The sequence below is a fragment of the Peromyscus maniculatus genome, chromosome 23 (genome assembly GCF_049852395.1).
Source record: "Peromyscus maniculatus bairdii isolate BWxNUB_F1_BW_parent chromosome 23, HU_Pman_BW_mat_3.1, whole genome shotgun sequence".
NCBI classification, from domain to species: domain Eukaryota; kingdom Metazoa; phylum Chordata; class Mammalia; order Rodentia; family Cricetidae; genus Peromyscus; species Peromyscus maniculatus.
The window spans coordinates 36,013,489-36,034,910 of NC_134874.1; the positions used below are offsets into that span (position 1 = coordinate 36,013,489).

A 21,422-nucleotide genomic window follows, 5' to 3' on the forward strand; every position below is an offset into this window, starting at 1 on the left:
TCCTATCAGGAATGTGACCTAACCATGTATGTATATGTGCTTCTATGGGAAGAGATAAATACTGGCCCCTGACACTTGTGTTATAGTAAGTGGGCATCTGTTTATGGCTTCTGCTGCTGTAGGTAAGGGGATCCTTAGAAACACCAGATATCCAGCCCTGTGAATGGGGCTTTAGCCATTGCATTGTTGATCTCGTGGAGGACAAGCTACCCAACTCTATGAGAGGAGCATTTTCTTTAGTAGACAGTTGACCTAGCAGGACCTCACACCTAGGCAGCTGTGATTGGCATCTGCTGTAGAAGACATTTTTCAGAGTAGAAGCTGATACCTAGCAACGTGGGGGTGGGTTTTAAGTGTGAGGACACCTTAGAGATGATGATACCTAGTGTTGTTGGCAAAGAGAAAACATGGCTTCTTGGTACAGTAAAAATAAAGTCAAATTCCTCCCCCAGGACTGTATTCATCAAGCCTCACATTTCTTGTTTTCTACCCTTACTCTTCCAAATCTCTCAAATCCATGTCTTGAAGATACTTTCTCTGATCAACTTCATTAATAATATACTGACCCTGGGCTTCTATTTGCCTAGTCACTGACTCATTTTCTCTAAGACAGCAATCCCCATGACAATACACCACACTCTCTGACCACTCACCACAAGTTCAAGCACACACACACACACACACACACACACACACACACACACACACACACTTTTCTTTATAACATCATCATCTTCACCACTGCTCCACATATATTACTATTGAACAGGCATGGCTGGAAATCCTACATAGCCTGCTAGGTGTCATGTCCTAAGGAATCCAGACAGGTCCCAACTGCTGCCACCAAACATACACCATTGTGTTCATAAGACACACTGCAGAGCATCCCCCTGCTTCTCACACAGACTCATCCCACTATCAGGAACTGCCCCATGACAGGAATTACTATCTACTGCCCCCCCTAGTCCTGGTGCCAAACCCACCTATGTATCACTAGTTACCAGGCCCGGCTGGACACTCCTACCCCTGCCATATAGCCTGAAACACACTGCTTTGTTTCAGGCTTTGCTGCACACCTGCCTGAGGCCTGGATGCCCCACTGTGTATCACATCCTCAGGACTCCCCGGTCCTAACCCGGATGTTGTGCAGGATAACAGGCCTCATCTAATAAGTTTCTCTTCCTACACCCATCCTGCTGCCACAATAGCCCTGCTAATTGTCAGGTGTGCTTAGACCCATGCCCCTGTCTGGTAGTGTATGTTGTCAATAGAATGGTGCTATGTTGGGTAAGACTTGAAGACAATTATTGTATATGCATACAATATACTTCAATATACATGACTGAAATCTGCACAGAGTGGTAGTGTCTGATAGCAAGAAACTTGATATGTCAGTGATGGAGGTGTCTAGAAGAGCCTTGAAATTGCAATGTTCACTGGGTCAGTAATGCATATCGGGGTTAAGGGTGTGTGTCAACATTGTCTGGTATCTAGCATGTCCCATGTGATGGAGCCTGGTGCTCAAGTGAACCTGACACACAGCACTTTATATGCACTGTGGTTTGGACAGGGGTTATGTCCAGCATGGCCCAGTAACTAGCAGTAGAGACTGTGACCCAGCACATGGTATAGCATAGGAAGGAGTCCAGTAGAAGTTGATGCCTAGCAGTGTGGATGTGTCTTCAGCAGAAGGAGGGGGTCCATCAATGCTAATTGTTAGGTATTGTGCAAGACCTGACAGGGGAATGTTCCCCACATGGTCTGATGGCTGTCGATTAATGTGGGGTATGAGGTCAAACTGGACCTGTTACCTAGAGTGGATGTGTGGTCACAGGGGTGGTGGTGTGTCCAGTGTGTTTGATGATAACTGTATGTCAGAGGGGAGCAGTGGAAGAATGGGGTGTCGAGCTCTGCACACTTCCTACTGAGTGTGTGTCAGCTCATGGCTGAGCTGGTGTCTGTCAAGGTCTGATCACATTTTGAAGTACGTTGGCAGTGTGCAATGTGATGTCCGAGTGTGCTTGACACTTCCGAGTGTGTGTGAGGCATTGAGGGATCCAGCAGTGCCTGACACCTAGCAGTGAATGTGAGGCAGCTGTAGGGTGAGGTGTGCATTCCAGGGCCTTCAGCTAGCCTTGTAGGAGTTGCCATGGAGTTTGGAATGACCAGCAGTCTGATATCCAACAGGGATATATGGGTTGATTAAATGTGATATCCTTTGGGCACTGATGCTATAATTGTACATTATAGTGGTTGGGTGTGATATTCAAGAGGGTGTGAACCCTAGCAGTGTATGTTGAATTTCAGTGATATTAGGGTGTCAACTGGGGACCAATACTAGCAGAGTATTTTGGTATAGGGGCAAGATAGTGTCCTGTATGACCTGATAAGTAGCTGTTAGTAAAGGATTGTGTGGGTTACATTCTGGATCCAGACCTAAAAATATCTGAGAGGTATGTGAGAGTATTTGTTTTGCAATACCTGATATCTAGCAGTCAATGTGTGGTTTGGTAGGAAGTCATGCATGGCCCAATTCTTAGAAGTGTATTAGAGCATGTGTGTATGTGTGTGTGTGTGTGTGTGTGTGTGTGTGTGTGTGTGTGTGTGTGATGTAGAGATTGTTTTTCATGGTCTGACAGCTGCTAGTTCAAGTGAGGATGCATGGCTGTGGTGTCACACGCTGCATTATACCTAGTGTTGTACATCAGTGCAGGAAGATTCCAGGAGTGTTTGAACCACGCAGTAACTGTGTGTCCTTGTAGGAGGTCAAGTGTCCAACAGGGACTGATACCTTTCCCCATGTCTTAGTACACTGTGGTTGGAGGCATGTCTAGCATTGTCTAGAATCTAGCATTGTCTGGGGGACATCAGAAGGGAGTTGAATATCTAGTCCTAAAACCTAGAGACCTAAGTGGTGAGTGTGGATGAGAGGAGTCCTTCATGTCCTTACACTGACACTGTATGTAAGTTGTTAACAAGGGGAGGGGCAAGGGTAGCACATGTGAGTATCTAAGTGCCAGCCCTGCTGCTTTCCCCAGCTGACTGGACCATCCATACAGTGCTATTATCAGATCAGCTGCACAGCTCATCTCCATCCCACATGGTGTGATAGGTTTCAGCCCTCGTCACACCACACAGCACACACTACACCTCCACCTCCTCATAGCCACACAACGTTCACTGTCAGGGATTTGTTGTCTGCTGGGGTGTGTCAGGGGCCAGGCTCTCTCTAGATGTCCTGGGGGAGTGTCTGCTCCAGCCATGCTCCAGCTTCTCTATTTTCATGGCTGGTGGCATCAGGGCTCCCGAGTCCACAGTTCATCTACTCTGTGTTATTTCTGATCTTCCTTTTTATAAGGCAAGAAATCATGTAGTCTTCTTCTATAACTTTTTGTGATCATTATAGTGTTTGTATTTGAGGTCAATTGAAATGGTGACTGTGTTCAGTTTTTCAATTGGTTCCTTATTACTTGTTTTTAAATCTCCTTCTGCAGTCAATTGTGGACAAGCCATTCTCTCTGCCTTGATTTCCATGGATGACCATGAGAAAATCAGCTGGCAGGGTTTTGCTAGGTCTGTTTCTGATCTTTCTATTCTGTTCCACATATCCAGTCTCCATAACTTCCATGTAGCTCTTTATGGATCTCTGAGGTTTTGTGGGAAGTCCTGGAAGAAGAATATCCGGGTCTGGAGGGATCTCTCCTGTCCTCTGCCATGTCTCTTAGGTTTAGGTCTCGTTGGCTGATACATCTTGTGTTTGAGCATCAGACTGGGTTTTGCTGAGTCTATAGATGAAGTACAAACATCTGTCACCTTTAGAATAACAACTGGTAGAAACTGAGAGCTCATATTGTTTGGATTTCTCTCCTCCAGGTGTCAAAGCATTCTAAATGCCCATTTATAGAAATTATGTTGGAATTCTAATGAAATACTTCAGTATTTCTTTGTAAATTGTTTCTGCCTAAAACAGCGAGAAATGGGCCAAATGTATGACCTCAAGTTCTGCCTCTTCATGTTAGTGGAGGCCTGGGACAGGTTGTCCATGGGTACTACCCTTCTCTGGAGATCCACTCTTGAATTCAGAAATAGAAGCATATTTAATTCCCAAAGTTCTTCTGAGATATTTCTTACCTGCTCAGGCAGGTTTTCTTTGTTATCTGTGAAGACAGAGAGGCATAGGTGACTTTCTGAATTGTTGAAATGCAAAGGGGTCTATGTTGGGCAGGATTCAACAGTATGTACCCACTGGAAGGCTTTCACAGGGGGACGCTCCTGTAGATTCCCCAGATCTTGTTGGTAATTTGGGGTGGTTGTCTGTAGTTGGATGGTGGCAGAGAAACCATGTCATCATCCTCCACAGCGTGTCCTCCTGTTGCTGTGTGGAGCCTCTGAGTTCCTCTGGAGCTCAGACAATGGCATGCTAGTCTGCTAGGAAGGAGAGGGGAGAGGTGCTCTTTTTCCTCAAGGTCACTATTGCTCAGTGTGCACAAAGGTCAGGTCAGGAGTTCTCAGGTTCCAGGATTCAGGATATGGCCAGGCACCTAAAAGAAAAAGCTTATATTAGATAGTTGATGAGGCTGTCAGAAAGATACATTCACCACCCTAGATCTGTGGCCTTTCAGATAATAACTGGTTTATTTTCATGGAATTCTGGACCTAATAAGGCAGGAATAATGACCCTTTTGTTCCCATGTGACTTCCTGTGGGAGAACTCAGTGGGGTCTCCTTGAGAAGCCCTGATTGCAGGGACTGGTTTGTCCTAGCTGCTCTGCTACTGTCCCATAAACGGGCTCTGGATCAAGAAGGAAATGCAGTTTCACCAACATGTCTGTGTCTAAACGCTGTGCTTCCTGCACCCAGCTCACTGAACACTTGCCTAGATGAGACAGGATGCGCATATGGTGAAGATGAGGTTGTCTGAACATATCCAACAGAACCTGCAGATCTGAGGAAAGAAAGGATGTCAATGAGAGTTCTGGAGTTGGCCTCTGAGACTAAAAGAGACCCAGGCTGTTACCACACTAGTCATCCTATCTGTGTCAATGACCTTGGAGGAATTTAAACAGTCCAAACCAGTCAGCCTTTGTCCAAAAGCAAGCTATCCAGCATCATGTGGACTCACTTTATTCCACTGGGAAGTGAGTATTACTGAGCAACTTTGGGGTAGTGTATGAAAAGATCTTGGTACAAAACGCATGTATTGTCTGAACCTGTTCCTGCTGCCTCCAGGACGTAGGCAGTGGGAAAGGAGTGTGTTGAATGTGTGAGCCTCATCATAATCTGACATTTGACATGTAACAATCTAAAAGCCACCACATGCTCCCTACAGTGGCCAGCAATATAAAAAGTTCACATTAAACTCACCTGGCCTCTTAGGCATCAACTCTGGTTCCTAAGGGTCACATTTTTTTTTTTTTGGTTTTTTGAGACAGGGTTTCTCTATGTAGCTTTGCGCCTTTCCTGGAACTCACTTGGTAGCCCAGGCTGGCCTCGAACTCACAGAGATCCGCCTGCCTCTGCCTCCCAAGTGCTGGGATTAAAGGCATGCGCCACCATCGCCCGGCCTTGGGTCACATTCTTAGAGACCATCATTACTAGGGTTTGGAGTCCTGGTCCACATGTGCTGTCTCCTGAGAGATTCCATGGCTGGCCACATTACCCAAGGCTCCCTTGCACAGGCCATGAGTTCAGTTAAGTGCATCAGGGTGAGACATTCCTTAATGGTCACTCACTGACGTACAGACCAGACATGGGCAGAGGAGGAAGCAGTCATTGTCTCCTGGCTGGTTTCCCTTGCTAGGTTGTGTCAATCCCCATTCCCCAGTCTCTGGAACCCAACACAGACTAAGTCACTGGCCAGTGACAGAATGGATGTCACAGCATACAGGTGTGAGAAGATGTTCACCATCTGTGATTCAAAGTGTTCCTTCTCAATGGTGTTAGGGTCAGAGGGGAGAGATGTGCCACCTACACCAGGTTATATCAATATCCCTCTATAGCCATGACACAGCTGTTTCTGTCTGTCTATCTATCTATCTATCTATCTATCTATCTATCTATCTATCTATCTATCTATCCATCCATCATCTATCTATCTATCTATCTATCTATCTATCTATCCATCCATCCATCATCTATCTATCTATCTATCTATCTATCTATCTATCTATCTATCTCTATCTATCCATCTATCGATCTCTTGCCCTCTGTAATACAAGCTAAGTGACCACCTACTCTTGGGATTGAGGCAGACCTGCCTGATCAGCCTCATTCTTCCTATCCCCTAAGCCAGAGTCAAGTTTAGACAAGAAACAAAAAACTATGCATCTACTAGTGGTCTCAGTGATGCTTCCAGCAATGTGCTGCCCAGAGATGAGCCTTGACAATCATCCTATTCAGAGTGGCCATCCTTCACTGCATGGAGAGGCTGTCTGCCTGTCAGGTGCACCTGACAACACTCTAGACAATTATCCCAGCAGGTCAAGCAAGCAGAAGGCCTAGCAGAAAGCCATAGCTCTATGGACAACAAGGATGTCTAGGCCTGACCACTGTACCCAGTGGGACCTGGGTACAAAGTAGTTTTAAGAGTGCTGACCCCACCTCTGACCACTGTGCCCTATGCTAGGTAAGGCCTACTCACTTCCAAAGTGGAGCAATGTCCCAGCATTCCATCCAAAGTGGTACCCATTTTTCCTCCAGCTTGCTGTCACTTTCCTGTTAGGAGACAAATATGGTTCTGATAAAACTCCCTACAGTGAGGCCCCTTCACAAACACATAAACTGGACCAGAAGGCAGTGGGGCTGTGTCTTTTCTTATGGGCAGGACACAGAGATAAATAAAGGCTGCAAATACAACAGCAGGGAAGGAGGGAGAGGAAGGAGAGGAAGGAGCTCCCTTCCCCTCATGTGGGGAAACATTTCACTAGGATCAGAAACCTAAAGGGTGGACAGATTAATGAGTACTGCTAGTTATTCCCCTGCAGACTGGTCCACAGGGTCTGCACATTCAAGGATAGCTTGATATTGGTAAATGATATTGGCTCAAGTCCCCCTCAGACAAGGATGCTGTGAAACACCAGTCCTGAAACATATTCCCTTGATAATGAAAATTTTCTGGAGGGAAACCTGTGGTAATTGGCTCACCTCCTCCTGTGCTGGACACAGACCCTGTATGCTGGGGAAGTGGGCACACTGTCATCTGGACTTCCTGCAGAGCTCCAACTTCTGCTGTCTCAGGCCACTCCAGTAAGTTGACACCCTGTGTCTCCTGATGTAGAGAGCTCATCACTTTAAAGAGGACGGACATGGGAAAGGGACTCTAGGGGAACTTGAAATATGCAGCACTTAAGCTAGACTTACTGTGCAACCCTATCCCCGTGGCTCTTTCCCTCTCTCTCCTCCATCCTCTCCAAATTCATCCCTTAGCCAATTCTTTCCTGCTGCCTCTGCAATCTCTGGTTCTCATTATCTGCTCTCCTCCAGCTCAACTATGTCACTTTATTTAGAAGCGGGTTTGTACTGTGGCACTGGTGATTTTGATGTCAGAGTTTTAAATTTGCATACCCACACAGTGAAACAAGTTAATGTGCCAATTGCAAAGGACAGATGACAGTATCAAATACAAACTTAGTGTAGTAGAAACCCAAGGCCTGGAACCAGACCAGGCACTCTGTAATGAGCACTAGCAAGTGAAGACATTTGGACAGAGGGGTTTATAGTGTGACTCACTCTGTCACACTTGGTCACTGCAGCTTCCACAAGGAAACCTTGAAGTCTCTCCCCTTTTGAAAATTTATCTTACTTTCCCTTTTAATCTCTTAAATTTTGTTTGGGCAAATGTAGGAGTGGAGGGCAGGTGTGAAGAGATAGTGATCAAGATACTGATATAAAAGACACACAATGAATATATAAATGAATGAATAACTCAGCAGAGAGATAAGTAAATAAATAGATGAAATAAGTAAATGAAGAGCATACAGGATAAAAAGAACATTCTCACCCTCAAGAGTGAATGAAATTTAGACATTTTTCAGAAAACACATAAAACTGAGGATGACTGTGTTATGTGTGAAAAGCTTGTCCCAAAAGACAAGGATCACTGTTTTCTTTCATAAGCAAAATATGCAGGTCATAGGCGTCAGAACATGAACAACAGAACACTCAGGACATGAAATAGTACAGTGGTCTTCCTGGAATGGTCCACAATGTTCCTGGGAGGGGCTGATCACCTCTATCATCAGGCACCAGGTAGAGAGGGCTGCATAGATTCCCAGTTGGTTCAGATTTCAGAAACCTTCAGCCCTGGGCTCTCCATTAACCAGGGAGTATGAACAAAGTTCAGTGGCCTAAAACGAACCCCAAGTGGCAAAAAAACCAACCCTCAGTGACCCACCTTGAGTCCTCAGCTGTGATCTCAAGGCTCAAATGGAAAGAACTCAATCAATTAGAGCAGGTAGCCAATCTGGACGCTCCTGGTTGGTCAGGTTGAACTCATGGGATTTGTGCCTGGACTGCAGTGGGGATCCTGTAAAAACAGGGTTAGAGAGTAGCCTTTGCATGCTCTGTGCCTTGTTTCCAAGGATGTATCACCTAGGGCATACCCCCTCCAGCCCACTGACGGGGTCCCTAGAAGAATTCATGACAGCAGTTCTCACCTCCAGGTAGCTGTTCACTGGTGGACATAGACTTCTATTCTGAAGGTTAGATTTGGACTTTGCTGCTGTTTGTAGTCCATCCTGGATGAAAGAACCTTCACTTCAATCCCTGAAGCTGTTAGGGTCAAAGAAGCACAAGACTTGTCTCTTTTCCCTCAAATGTTTGAGGAATTTACCATTGATGCTATACATTCAGTACTTGAAGCCAGGCATGGCAGTCCACATCTGTAATCACAGCACTCAGGAGACAGAGAAAGGAGGTCAATCTCTGTGAGATTGAGACAGTATGTTCTACACAGAGAGTGTCAGGATAGTAAGGGCTATATAGTGAGATCCAGTCTCAAAAAAGTAAAATATAAAATGAGGATTCAGAAAACTTCCCCATCTCATTTCTAGAATTCAACAGAATCCTCAAACATTTCTCAACCCTGCCTTCACTGATATGCAGCAGAAACACAGTCTGACACCAGGTGATACCCACAAACTGAAAATTTCTCTCTCTTCTTGAAGAAAATGACTGATCTTCTTCTGTGCACATGGGACTCGCCAGATGGTCAGGGTTCTAGAAGTAACTGATAGCTGCTGGGAAGACCTTGTTGAAGACTTTAATATGCATCAGTTTCTGTTAACAGGACAAGATCAAATGGTCAGAATGGAGCTGGAGGCCAACTACAGCAGAGAAGCTGGTTCCTCCCTTGTCAACCTCTGCAGTCTCTCAGTCTCCCATTGCTCTTCAGTTGAGCAAGTCAGTGATAACTTTCCCTCTGTGTCAGGGATGCTGGCACATGCCACTTCATGGGATCCTTTTTACCACATCCAGACCAGGCTTCAGAGACTCATCTTCTACCACACACAGACACTTACTGTACTCAAACTTACCTGCAGGCCCATGATTCACACAAATTAGTCCCTGGATTTGCTGTTGAGTTCATTTCCCCTGGCCAACTCAGTGATCTGCTCCCTACCTGGAAGGTGTCCTGGAAAACAGTTCAGACACTACACCTCAACCAGTGCTTCACACTGCATCAGGGGCTGTCATCAAGAGATCCATGATGATCAAGGTTTCCTTGTAAGTCTGACCCCAATGGTGGGCATTGGTCATAGAGAAGTCTAGTGTTATGGCCTTGTAAAGACAACAACCCAGGATCAGGCTTGGCAAGGCCTACTTACCTTCCCACATTGAAGCAGAACAATGTTAATGTAAGGTCAAAAGTCAGTTATAAATCCCTCCATGAGATGGAAAAAAATGATGTAAGATTCTTGGATCAGGAGGTGGGAGACAGCAAGGGAATCCTGGATGAAGGAGGCTATGGAGACAAAGACATATACATCATCAGATCTGCCAAAGGACATGTCAGAAAGGAACGGCAGAGGACTCCACTACATGATGGAGCCACCCTTCTCTGCTGCCAGACCCTTCTTCAGTAGCCCAGAATGGAAGCCCCTTTCCAAAGCAGCCTCATACTTCACTACATTGACTTATACCAGGAACCATCAGAGCAGGGTCTTTCCTACTCATGGCTCACAATAAACCCATGGTCACACTCTGCTCTGCTTGAAACAATTGTTCCTGGTCTCACTTTTCAAGACCACTGTCCCATGAAAATCTCCTTTTCTCCTGACTCATTTCAGGTAAACTCCTCTGGACAGACTCTACCCTCTCTCTACAGGTCCTCTCATTTCCTCTCCATCCTCTCCACTTCCTTTCCCCTCTTCCTCCCCCTTATCTCCATTCTTCCATCTCTCACTGGATTTACAGTTACTGCAGTTCTTCTGAAAGACAGTCAGAAAGCAGTTTGGAGTTGATGAATGAATCAAAGAAGAGGGAAGCCTGAGACCTGTGTGCTAGTCTGTCCTGTTGACAGAGGCAGCCCTTTATGATGTCATGGAACTCTGGTCCCACAGGAACCAGGACAGATGTAGACATTCATTGTGTTGATGCTACATGTAACTCTCAGGGATGTTCAGCCACAGTGCAGGGGCAGCAGTGAGGTGAAGGATGGGGAAGATGGCAGTGAGACCCTAATCTGGAGGATGGATACTGGAACCTGTAGCCCTAACATATCATCACACAGGACACAGATTTCCAACCTGGATCCTTCCTGTTGCACTAAACCACACCAAGACTCTAATTCAATTCACTTTCCCCAAATAAAACCCAAAAGAATAAGGAAAGTGTCTCTTTTAGTGAAACTTTAACAGATAAGACTTACTCAGCACTGAGGAGGATTGGACTCCACTGACCAATAGTGCTGCACTTTTATCCTGCTGTACCCCAGCTCTGTAGGAATGAACAGGATGTTATTTCCAAGACAACATCCTACTTGTGTGCATTGACACATGCTAGGAACCATCAGAGCAGGCCCTCTCCTCCTCATTGCTGGCTATTCCTAGCTCCCTCCCAGTCTGCACTTCAGGGGAGGTTTGTTCCTGCTGTAGACTGTGCATGCCCCCTGTCACAGGTCAGCACACACATCTCTTTCATGTTACTTTGTTGACAGGAAATTCCTCAGGACAGACTCTACTCTGTATTCTACACCACCTCTCGTGTCCTCTATTCCTGTCTCAAAATTGTTCCCCAATTAGTCCTCTTTATCTCCTTTCACCCACCTCCATTTTCCAGAGGATTTACACAGGTCTTGCTGTTTTGTCCAAAAGGCAGTCTCAGAGTAAGTTGGAGGGGTTAAAGTGACCAAGATGTTGAGCAGCCTAGATTCGTATGAAGTCATTCCTGGTGGTAGAGGTTGCTGTTTTCCATGCAGTGTGAGTGGTCCTACAAGTACAACCAAAGCTAGGAAGGTAGAGGGTCATGGGGTCCATGTGCTTTATGAACCCCAATTGTCCCACAACAGTTCTGAAGCTGGATTAAGCTAAAAGAGATGCAAAGTGGCAGCTCAGACCCAATAGCTGGAGGATGAATGCAGGCAGGAGCCTGTTGCCCTTGGTTGGAGGGACCTGGCACACTGGAGATGAGTTCTGGCTCACTTCTGTGGCAGTCACTCCTCACCAGGTCTGGAATTCTATTGGGCCACTTCAGTTTCCACACTTCAAAGCAGAAAGAAAGGTGAAAGCACCTCTATTAGTGACTTTGACATATAAATTTCTGTGCTATATTTCCCTTCCTGATTCCTCCATTCTGAACCTTTAACCCCGTTAGAAAAACTCTCCTCCCTTCCTTCCCACCCTGTCGTCCCCATTTTAGGCTATCTGTGTTTGCCTCAACCTTCCAGGACTTTACATGAACAGGAAGCTGTGAATTTGCCATCTAATGTACTACATATCAAATTCTGGGCCTTCTGAGTGGGTATAAGGATATTAAAATGGCATATTGAAAAGACAACATAGGAATTCATCTGTGTGGCCCAACCAACTGTTCTCCATATAGGTCTCCACTGTCCTCTATTTCCTTGTGGCCCCTGATGCAAGGGTTCAGGGCTCACCTTGGGGTGGGCAGGCAGCAGCAGCAGCAGCTGCACAGTGCTCTCAGTGCATGGGAAATTTGCTTCCTCACCAGCTTCCAGACCCTGAATGACCTGAATCCAGATGTTGTGGGTGCCACCTGGGGCTGGTCACTGGGAATGTCTGGTTCCTGGGATGAATCTTCTTCACAGAAGCCCAGGTTCAGAAATCCTGTGGATGTTTCATCCAAGAATGATTCAGGGGAGGAGAGATTGCCAGGCAGGGAGTCAACAGAATTCTTCTTGACTTCAGTGTCCTCTGTAGCAGTGTTGATGACATCAGCCATAAGAGCATCTCTTTCTGGGACTGTGTTGTCTGAAGAGGACAGCACCTCCAGGAAGGAGGATCTGTGAGGCATGGTGTAGCTTCTACATCCTTTACCTCTTTCCTTCTCACCCTCCTCCTTAAAGTGACCCTTCCCAGCATGTGTACTGGTTGTAAATGCTGGTTCACTGGCTCTCTTCAAGGGGAGAGGGAGGCGAACAGGAACTGCAGGGCTGTTGGTTAACCAGGGCATCTGCTCTTGCTGATGGCTGCCTCCACCACTCAGCTGATATTTGATAATGTTGCAAGTAGCTGTTACATGATTATCTTCTTGCCTGTGCGTTAGGGATGAAACAATCTCCTCACATGTATAGCCGATGGTGCACATGGTCTCCACGACCTTGGGCAGGATTTCTTTGGTGGCAGGCAGTACATGTTCTTGAATTGGGCCCAGCCATGCTCTTTCCACAAGCTGACAGATTGTGAATCGGTACCAGATAGGGACCATGAGTAGTCAGGCAATGATGAAATAACAGGGTTTTGACAGATGGTAGGGAATGGGACACATTGTGGTGGTGATGACCCTGTGCATACCTTCAAGGGTTTCTTCCATGTATGGAAAGTGCCCTGTGACTAAGACATATAGAACAATACCCAAGCTCCACATATCACCTGCCAGTCCATCATATGGCTTTCTGGCCAAGATTTCTGGGGCCCAATAGAGCAAGGAGCCACAGATCTCCTCCAACATCTGCCCCTCTGTGATTTCAATTGCCATGCCAAAGTCACAAAGTTTTGCATTTCCTGCTGCATCGACTAGGATGTTTTCTAATTTAATATCACGGTGCACAATGTGTCTCTGGTGGAGGAAGTGAACCGCTGACACCACCTGCCGGAAAATCCCTCTAGCCTCCTCCTCCTTTAGACAGCCCAGTGCCTGGAGGCAGCTCTCCAGATCTTCTCCTGCCACATACTCCATAATCAGATAAGTGGTTGTCAGTGTGTCGATCTTGTCAAAAAATCGAATGATGTTCCTGTGTTCTAAAGACTGAAGGATGTTCACTTCAGTACTGATGTCAGCCACACTGTTGGTGTTTTTCTCAAGGACCTTGACAGCCACTCGTGTATGTGTGGGAAGGTGGCAGGCCAGCTTCACCTCCCCAAAGGAACCACAACCTAGAGATGTTAACATCCTGAAATCCTTTTCAAGAATGTCCTCTTCCATGTGGCTGCCCATGGTGTTCTGATCAATTTCAACCACTTTATCTTGTGAGCAATTTCAGACCCACACAATGCTAAAAGAAAAAGATTAATGCAGTTTTAGAAGGGGAGGACATAGCTTTGGATTCTCTGTTATGAAATTGAGATATCCCAACCAATCTAATGATGCTCTTCAAGGATATAAAAATATTGGAAGAACCCAAACCCAAGGCAGTGGATGAGAAATCATAGGAAAGATCAGAGTTGGTATAAGTAAATTTGGTATGTAAAGGAAAATCCTGAGAATCCTGAAAGAATGATCTGCTCTGTTCAAAGATGTGCCATGATGCAAACAAAGAGAGATCAGATAAAAATAACACTATAGAAAAATTGATGTTGTAACTGATACAAGTACAGTCCAGATGGTCTTTAGGATGTTACAGTATTTATACTCCAGAAAATTATAAAATATGAAAGGAATTCCTAGACATGTGTGAATATTGAGTTAAAATGAAATAAAAACACTTAAACACATAAGTCATAAACACCTGTGTGGATTGGCAATAAAAACAGCTCCAAACAAGGCAGAGGCGAGATCTCATGGATTCCCTGAATCATTCAAAGCTTTGCAGAAGAATGAAGACCAGGGTTATAGAAAATACTTCACGAAAGAAAAAGAAAAGAAACACATCCAAACTCATCCCAACAAATGTAACAAGTGTGAGCTCCTTTCTTTGATGAACATAGATGTGAAAATCATTCATGAGAGTCCCTCATACTTCACCTCCATCTCAGCAACACACTAAAGAGCCTTTGTTCAAGGTCAGAATGGCAGAAGTAACATTGCAACAAATGGAACAACAGCATAGCACATAAGGAGACTGTGGGAAGAATCCACACTCAGCACAGTGACTAGAGAACTGCTGTGTTATAAGGAAAGAAGCTAAACTAGATATAGTTTTTAGGAGACAAGGCAGGTCCACAAACAGAAACAGGATCTACTTTGTCTCTCCTGGTCACAGGAAGGAGAAGGCTAGGCTTGTGTAAAGTCACAGTATCAATCACAAAGATATGGTGGGGGACTGACATAGAACAGAGGAACATGATCAAAGTACAATATAGGTATGTATGGAAATGTATCATGCAATTGCTTATGAGAATGTATATAAAAATTATCCCGAGATAACTTATACTCAAAATGATAAACATGATATGTATTCACTCACAAGTGGATACTAGATGCAAAGCAAAGGTTAACCAGATTACAACCCACAGCTCCAGAGAAGCTAGCTAACAATGAAGATGCCAAGAGAGACACATAGATAGCCCAACAAAGGAGAAATAGATAAGATCTACATGAGCAAACTGGGGTGAGGTGGGGTAATGGAGGGCAAGAAATGGAGGATGAGAACAAAAGGGAATGGGGGGGTTTGAGCTGGAAAAAGGACAGAGTGGGAGAGCAAGGAAAGAGATAACATAATAAAAGAAGACATCATTGGAATACAGAGAAACAGGGTGCTAGAGAAGTTCTCAGGAGTCCACAAGGATGACCCCACCTTAGATTATTAGCAATACTCAAGAGGGTGCCTGAACTGTCCTACTCCAGTAATCAGAACAGTGAATACCCTAACTGTCATCACAGAGCCTCCATGCAGTAACTGATAGAAGCCGATGCAGATATCCACAATCAAGGCCAGGCCAAGCTCCAGGGGTCCAATCAATGAGAGAGAGGAGGGATTCTATGAGCAAGTGACATTGAGAACACGATGGAAAAACATACAGAGACAACTAGCCAAACTACAGGACACATGAACTGTGGACCAATAGCTGAGGAGCCCCCATGGGACGGGAATAAGCTCTCTGGATAGGCAAGACTGTTGTTTAGCTTGAACTGGCTAGGGGACCCCCAGGCAGTGTGATTGGGATCCATGCCTGGTGCATAAGCAGGCTTTTGGAACTCAGTGCCTATGGAGGGACACCTTGTGCAGACTTAGTGCAGGGAGAGGGGCTTGGACCTGCCTCAATGAATGTACCAGGCTATGCTGACTCCCCATGGGGGACCTTGCCTTGGAGGAGGTGGGAATGGGGTGTGGGTTGGGAGGAAGGCTTGGGAGTGGGAGGAGAGAGGATGGGGAAATCTGTGGTTGGTATGTAAAATGAAAAGAAAATTTCATAGTAATAAAAATAAAATGAAATTCTCAAAGAACAAAAAATTAAATGTTTCTTCAAAAGTATTTACACATTAAAAAAAGAAAATAACCAAAATTTAAATATAATCTAATTGAGTCTTGTTATCCCATGTTTAGTTGATATCCCTTGGGGCCTGCTCTTTTCTCAAGGAAAACTGAAGAGCAGTGGATCAGGTGGAGAGAGGAGTTGAGGGGCAACTGGGAGGAGTGGAGGGAGGGGAGGATGCAGTCAGGGTGTAGTGTACAAAAGAAGAATAAATATAAAGAAAACTGAAAAAAATAAATATAAACATGAAGCAGCAAATCTAAATCCCAGAACCCAAAACTAACAAAATGGAAATCAACTTGTTCAATCTCAACAACTAGCAGCAATGATCTGCAGTATTTCAGTAGTCCATAAAGTGGAGGGAAGGCACACTTTCAAGCACAGTTCATTAATATTATTAATATTATTAAAAATATTACCCCAATTTCCAAACCATATAAGACATTTCAAAAAGATCCTAGTATCAGCCAATATCCTTGACTGACAGATTGGAAAAAACCTGAATGAGAAGAATTGATAGCTCACCTCAAATTCAACACCACATTAATAAGACCAGACTTCATGATCAAGATGTTTTAACCAGGAACACTCAAGATTCATACACAGACACAAATTGCCAAAAGACATAGCATACACACCACACTGAGGTAAGTCCTAAATCAGACATCAGTGGAATGGAGTGCCTAATTCAGGAAAAACTTACAATTAGTGAAAGTGTTACTACAAACATGCCAGTTCCACAAACACAAGTGTCACATTTTGTTTACTGCAGGTCATGTGCAGGCAGGGGGATAGCCCTTGTATAAGGGGTCCAATACAATGGGACTCATCCCGTTGACAAAGTACTTGTCCAATTCAATGTGTCTGGAAGTAAAATGTAGCTGATAAATATTATCAAAATAGAGTACAGCCAGATATCAGTCATGATCAAATTCCTCATCCTATGCATTTAATATATAACAATAAATTTGTAAAATACACAAGAACACTGCCAAAAATGACAAAGAAAAGAAGGTGATAGAAGGAAAATAAGTTGAGATGAAGAAAAAGGAATTACAGAAAAAAATACTACCCAAATCAATAATGTAAATAAAGAAATAATTAAATACAAGTGACAAAATCCCCAACTGAGAACTTGGGAATCAAACTCACTATGTCCAGATCCAACAGTTCAAGGAAAAGGTCAAGTATATGGGAAACAACAGAGTCCAACTGCTCTCCCACCAACCAACAGATTTTCCGAAGTACAGACAAAACCCAGCCTCAGGCAGTGCCTTTTCATTGGCTAATATTTAGCATACATCACAAGGATTCTGTTTGATGTCACATGCTATGGACCAATCAAGGCTCAGAAAAAATCCACAGTGATTTTTTAAAATTATTTTCTGTTAAATTATTAAATTTTTTTCAATTCACATTCTTGTTCCCAGGAAAATGTCCTTAGCAGACAGGGCTACATCCTTCCCAACCCCACTCCTGTTACTTTCCCAGAAGCCAAGACAAATTCATTGCTGTCACACAGTCACACATTGAACATATCTCTCCCATCCACCCTGTGAATATAATCAATGAGCTCTTCAAGTAGCCTAAATTCCAGATCCCATCCTCTGTCATGTAGCATAGGTCTCATATTAACCAAGCCTGCTTCTTGATATTGAAGCAACTCCTTTCCCCTCAGACACCATGAAGGTAATGGAAACACACTTTGTCTGGTGGGAATAAAACTCCTTCAGACACACACATAGTGTCCAGACCATCTTTAGTAAAGACCTTTTGTCTGAAAGAAAGATCTGTCCATGCATCACTGTCCTTCTGTAAGCCCTGGCCATTCCCTCCTTCCCCTGATAAAAAATAAAAATACATGCAAGAAGGAGGGAAATAATAAGTCAAAAGGAAAATTAAAGTCTAGGAAATAAAACTAGAAAAACACTCTGAAAGTACTGAGTATCAAGAAAGACTCATACACTGACCAGGACAATTCACTGATGAATTCTGTCATCTCAACATCTAACAGCAATGTTCTCCAGATATTTCAGTATCCTATAAGTCTGATGGAAGGAACATTTTCAAATTTTTCTCATCAAAGATGCATTATTCTTATTCTCACACCAAGTAAATGCAACTTAAAAAGAGGCTGGTGTCAGGCAATATCCTGGACTAATAAATTATAAAAATCATTAATTAGAGATAGCTCACACCAAATTCAACAACACATTAAGACCATACATCTCAATCACCCAGGAACATTAGGATTCATCCACACATAAAAACTGACATAAAGCAGAGCACACACAAAACACTGAGGTAAGTCCTATAATCGGACATCAAAGGGATGAAATGCCTTTTTCAGGAAAACATTTGGAACTAGAGAAAGTGCTACTTCAAATGTTCCAGTTCCACAAATACCAGTGTCACATTTTGTTTCCTAGGCATTCTGAACAAGCAGAGGAAAGAACATTAGATCATTTGGAAGTACTTATCACATTCAATGTGTGGGTAAGTGAAATAGAGCATGTAAATATAATCAAAATGCAAAATAGTCAGATATGGGAAGTCATGATCAAATTCCTCATGCTATAGAGATAATCTATACCACTATATGTGTAAATTCCACAAGAAAAAAAGGCAAAAATGACAAAGAACGAAATTGATAAAAGGAAAATGAGGTTAAATAAGGAAAAAGCATTTACAGGCACAAATCAAAACCCAAAACAAAGATGTAAATAAAGCAATGAATAGATACCAAAGCCCAAACTGAAAGCCTGGGAAATATACTCACTAAGTCGAGAGCCGACAGGCTTTGAAAAGTCCAAATTTAGCAGAAGCAACTGAATCCAACTGCTCTCCCACCAACTAACTGCTTCTTTGAAGTACAAAGATTAAACCCAGCCCTAGGTGGCACCCTTTTATTGGCTGATATCTAGCTTACATCACTTGGACTCCATGTGATGTCACATGCAATGGTCCAATCAAGGCCTGGCAAAATCCATAGTGATTTTTTTTCTCTCACATTCTTGTGTCAAGCCACTCTATTACTAATTTTTTTCCTGGTTATGATCTAATAGTTGGCAAAGATCTACTTACAGGAGGCAGGGTTTATTTAACTTCAGATATAGAAACACAAGTCAACCCAATGGGAGGAAATAATGGCATGGACATCAGCAGAGTTGTCCCGTTGGTTATATGGCATTTGTCATCTCAATATTCTTCTTATATTTCCTTGACCTATCCAAGTCGCACTAATGCAATCTCAAACATGTGTCTCTAGTCAGAAGTGTCAAGTTACATTTTAAGAGCCCTGACAGATACAGTCATCTGTGGTTCTTTCTTCTTGACTTTAGTCAGAGTATCTGCATTTGAACAGGCCAATGTTCATTCCTGTCTATTGGACCACATGACACACACAAACTCAGTCAGTGTGATCCCCAGGCTCCTTGGTATTTGACTCTTCCAAGGAAGTGTGCATCAGGGTTTCCGACTTAACTGACCAGTGTTTTGAGGCATGCCCAGAGTCCTGTGAGGAGGGAGGGCCTCAGAGGGTATTGCATCTGGGACGTCTTTTGCTGAGGAAAGCCATATGCATGGTGTGGAGTTGAACCCACATTGTGTGTTATATAGCAAGCAGACCTGATATTAAGGGATGGTGCATTGTGGACCATTTCATCTCAATACTACACTTAGGTGTTGGGTGTGTGTTTGAAATTGGGGATATTTTTACTTATGGCTGCTGTTCTTTCTCTAATTCAGTTGATTGTGATACTGAGGTTCTGGTGATACAAGGAGATTGTAGGATTTTGAAGAGTTTGGGCCTCTATGGTGAAAGTAGGTCATTATTCACAGACTTTTGAGGGTTCTTCCTCCAGTTCAGGTTCCTTGTACTCTACTCTGTAAAGAGTTGATACACTCAAATCTCATCACCTGCAGCTCTCCTGAATCCTACAATGTCTGCTCTTTAATATTGGTGATATCTCTTAAAAACAAGGAAGCAAAATAAGCCTATCTGCCATTACATTTTCATTTCAGGTAATTTTTCTCACAGGGAACAGAGAAGTAAATTATAAAAATGATGAGCAACTATTTGTCCAGAAATCAATATATGTAAGTCTTTATATATATGAACTGATATGTATTTTGGATTCTGTTAGAATATTGGAATACTAGAACTGGAGAGGTGTGTTTTAAAGAAGTTTTAGGTTAAAGTGTGGGGTCTGAGTGTGTAAATGTCTTTGTTGTACCTTATGTCTCTCTCCACAGTACTTGTCGTTGTTACTATAAGAATTAAACTGAACATTGCTTATTTTAATAAATTTTGATCTAGAGTCAAAGCTATCTTTTGGGAGGTAATCTGTCGAGGTTTGTTTACCAGCATCAAGTATTTATTACATTTTAAAGAAAGAGCATGAGCTCTGAAGACTAGCTAGTTATAGCTATAGTTTTGATGCTAACAAATGTAGAAAAGAAACTCACTAAAGAGGTTTAAGTGTACAAGTCTGAAAGACATCAAAAGACAGTTTTTGGTTAGTAATACAAGTTAGGGTAGGAAATTAATTAGATACAACATTTTGGACTCACTAAAATAGGATAAATAATGGAGCTCTTTGTCTGAATTTGTCAAATGTTAATGGACTGGACATTGTTAATGTAATTCTTGACTGTATGTATTGTATATACTTATTGTATATAGTTTTTCTTATATTAGCTATAACCTCCTCTTATTATTTTAGACAAAAGTGTGGAAATGTGGTGATATATTGTGCACCCTAATAAAATTTACCTGAAGATCAGAGAACAGAACAAGCCCCTAGATTAAACATAGATGCTAAACAGTGGTGGCACATACCTTTAATCCTAGCACTCCTAAGGCAGAGATCTTCTGGATGTCTGTGAGTTCAAAGCCACCCTGGACTACATAAGATTGACTCAATCTAGGAGATAAACAGAGTCAAACAGTGGTGGCCTTTTTGGTTGAGGAAGCTCATTCAACCTGAATCCTATCAGCTGAGGAATTTTCATGCTGAGGAGTCCTAGAGGTAAGACCTGGCAGTGGCTTGTTCCTTTGTCCCTCAGATCTTCTGACAAAGTTTAGTGTGGTACACAATATATCATGAACAAGCTCATTTTAAAGAATTCCACCTGGGCAGTGGTGGCTCTTGCCTTTAATGCCAGCACTCAGGAGGCAGAAGCAGGTGGATCTCAGTGAGTTTGAGACCAGCCTGGTATACAAAGCAAGTTCCAGCACAGCCAGGGCTGTTACACATGGAAACCCTGTCTCAAATAAACAAACAGAAAAAGACAATTTCCTCTTCTCTTATGACCAATTTTTTGTTACTTCTTTTTCAGTTAATCACTGCAGAAACTTAAACTTGCTCAGGAAATGAAAGGAAAATTTTGTTTCTCCCATGAGGTCTCACAGGATACACAAAGGACACTGAAGGGCAAGCCCTATGTCCAGCAGTAGATGGCAACACAAAATGAACTCAGCGGGGAATGATGACTTTTTCTATTTGTTTGTTTCCTATTCTGGATTATTTTTATTGACTTCTTTATTTTACATGTCTGTGTGTTTTTAATGAGAGGGCAAGAGAAAAGATGTATTTTGGGGTGGATAGG

The 21,422-nt window shown here is 43.3% G+C and overlaps 1 protein-coding gene across 1 annotated transcript; it reads right to left on the reverse strand.

Moving 5' to 3' along the window:
• Nucleotides 1–11,209: 11,209 nt before the first annotated feature.
• On the reverse strand, nucleotides 11,210–18,709 carry LOC121826241 (uncharacterized). Its single transcript, XM_076561136.1, has 3 exons — nucleotides 18,592–18,709; nucleotides 12,095–13,672; nucleotides 11,210–11,699 (listed from the first exon to the last, which is right to left on the reverse strand). The coding sequence occupies exons 2-3, from the start codon at nucleotides 12,883–12,885 to the stop codon at nucleotides 11,675–11,677; spliced, it is 816 nt and encodes a 271-aa protein (XP_076417251.1). The 5' UTR covers nucleotides 12,886–13,672; nucleotides 18,592–18,709; the 3' UTR covers nucleotides 11,210–11,674.
• Between the last annotated feature and the right edge of the window lie 2,713 nt (nucleotides 18,710–21,422).

What these genes read in the sequence shown, in the direction of transcription:
- LOC121826241 (XM_076561136.1), bottom strand. Translation starts at nt 12,885, where the DNA reads ATGGTCCCTATCTGGTACCGATTCACAATCTGTCAGCTTGTGGAAAGA. An exon ending in TGCTGCCTGCCCACCCCAAG is followed by an intron (nt 11,700 to 12,094) that starts GTGAGCCCTGAA and finishes TCTGCTTTGAAG; the next exon opens with TGTGGAAACTGAAGTGGCCC.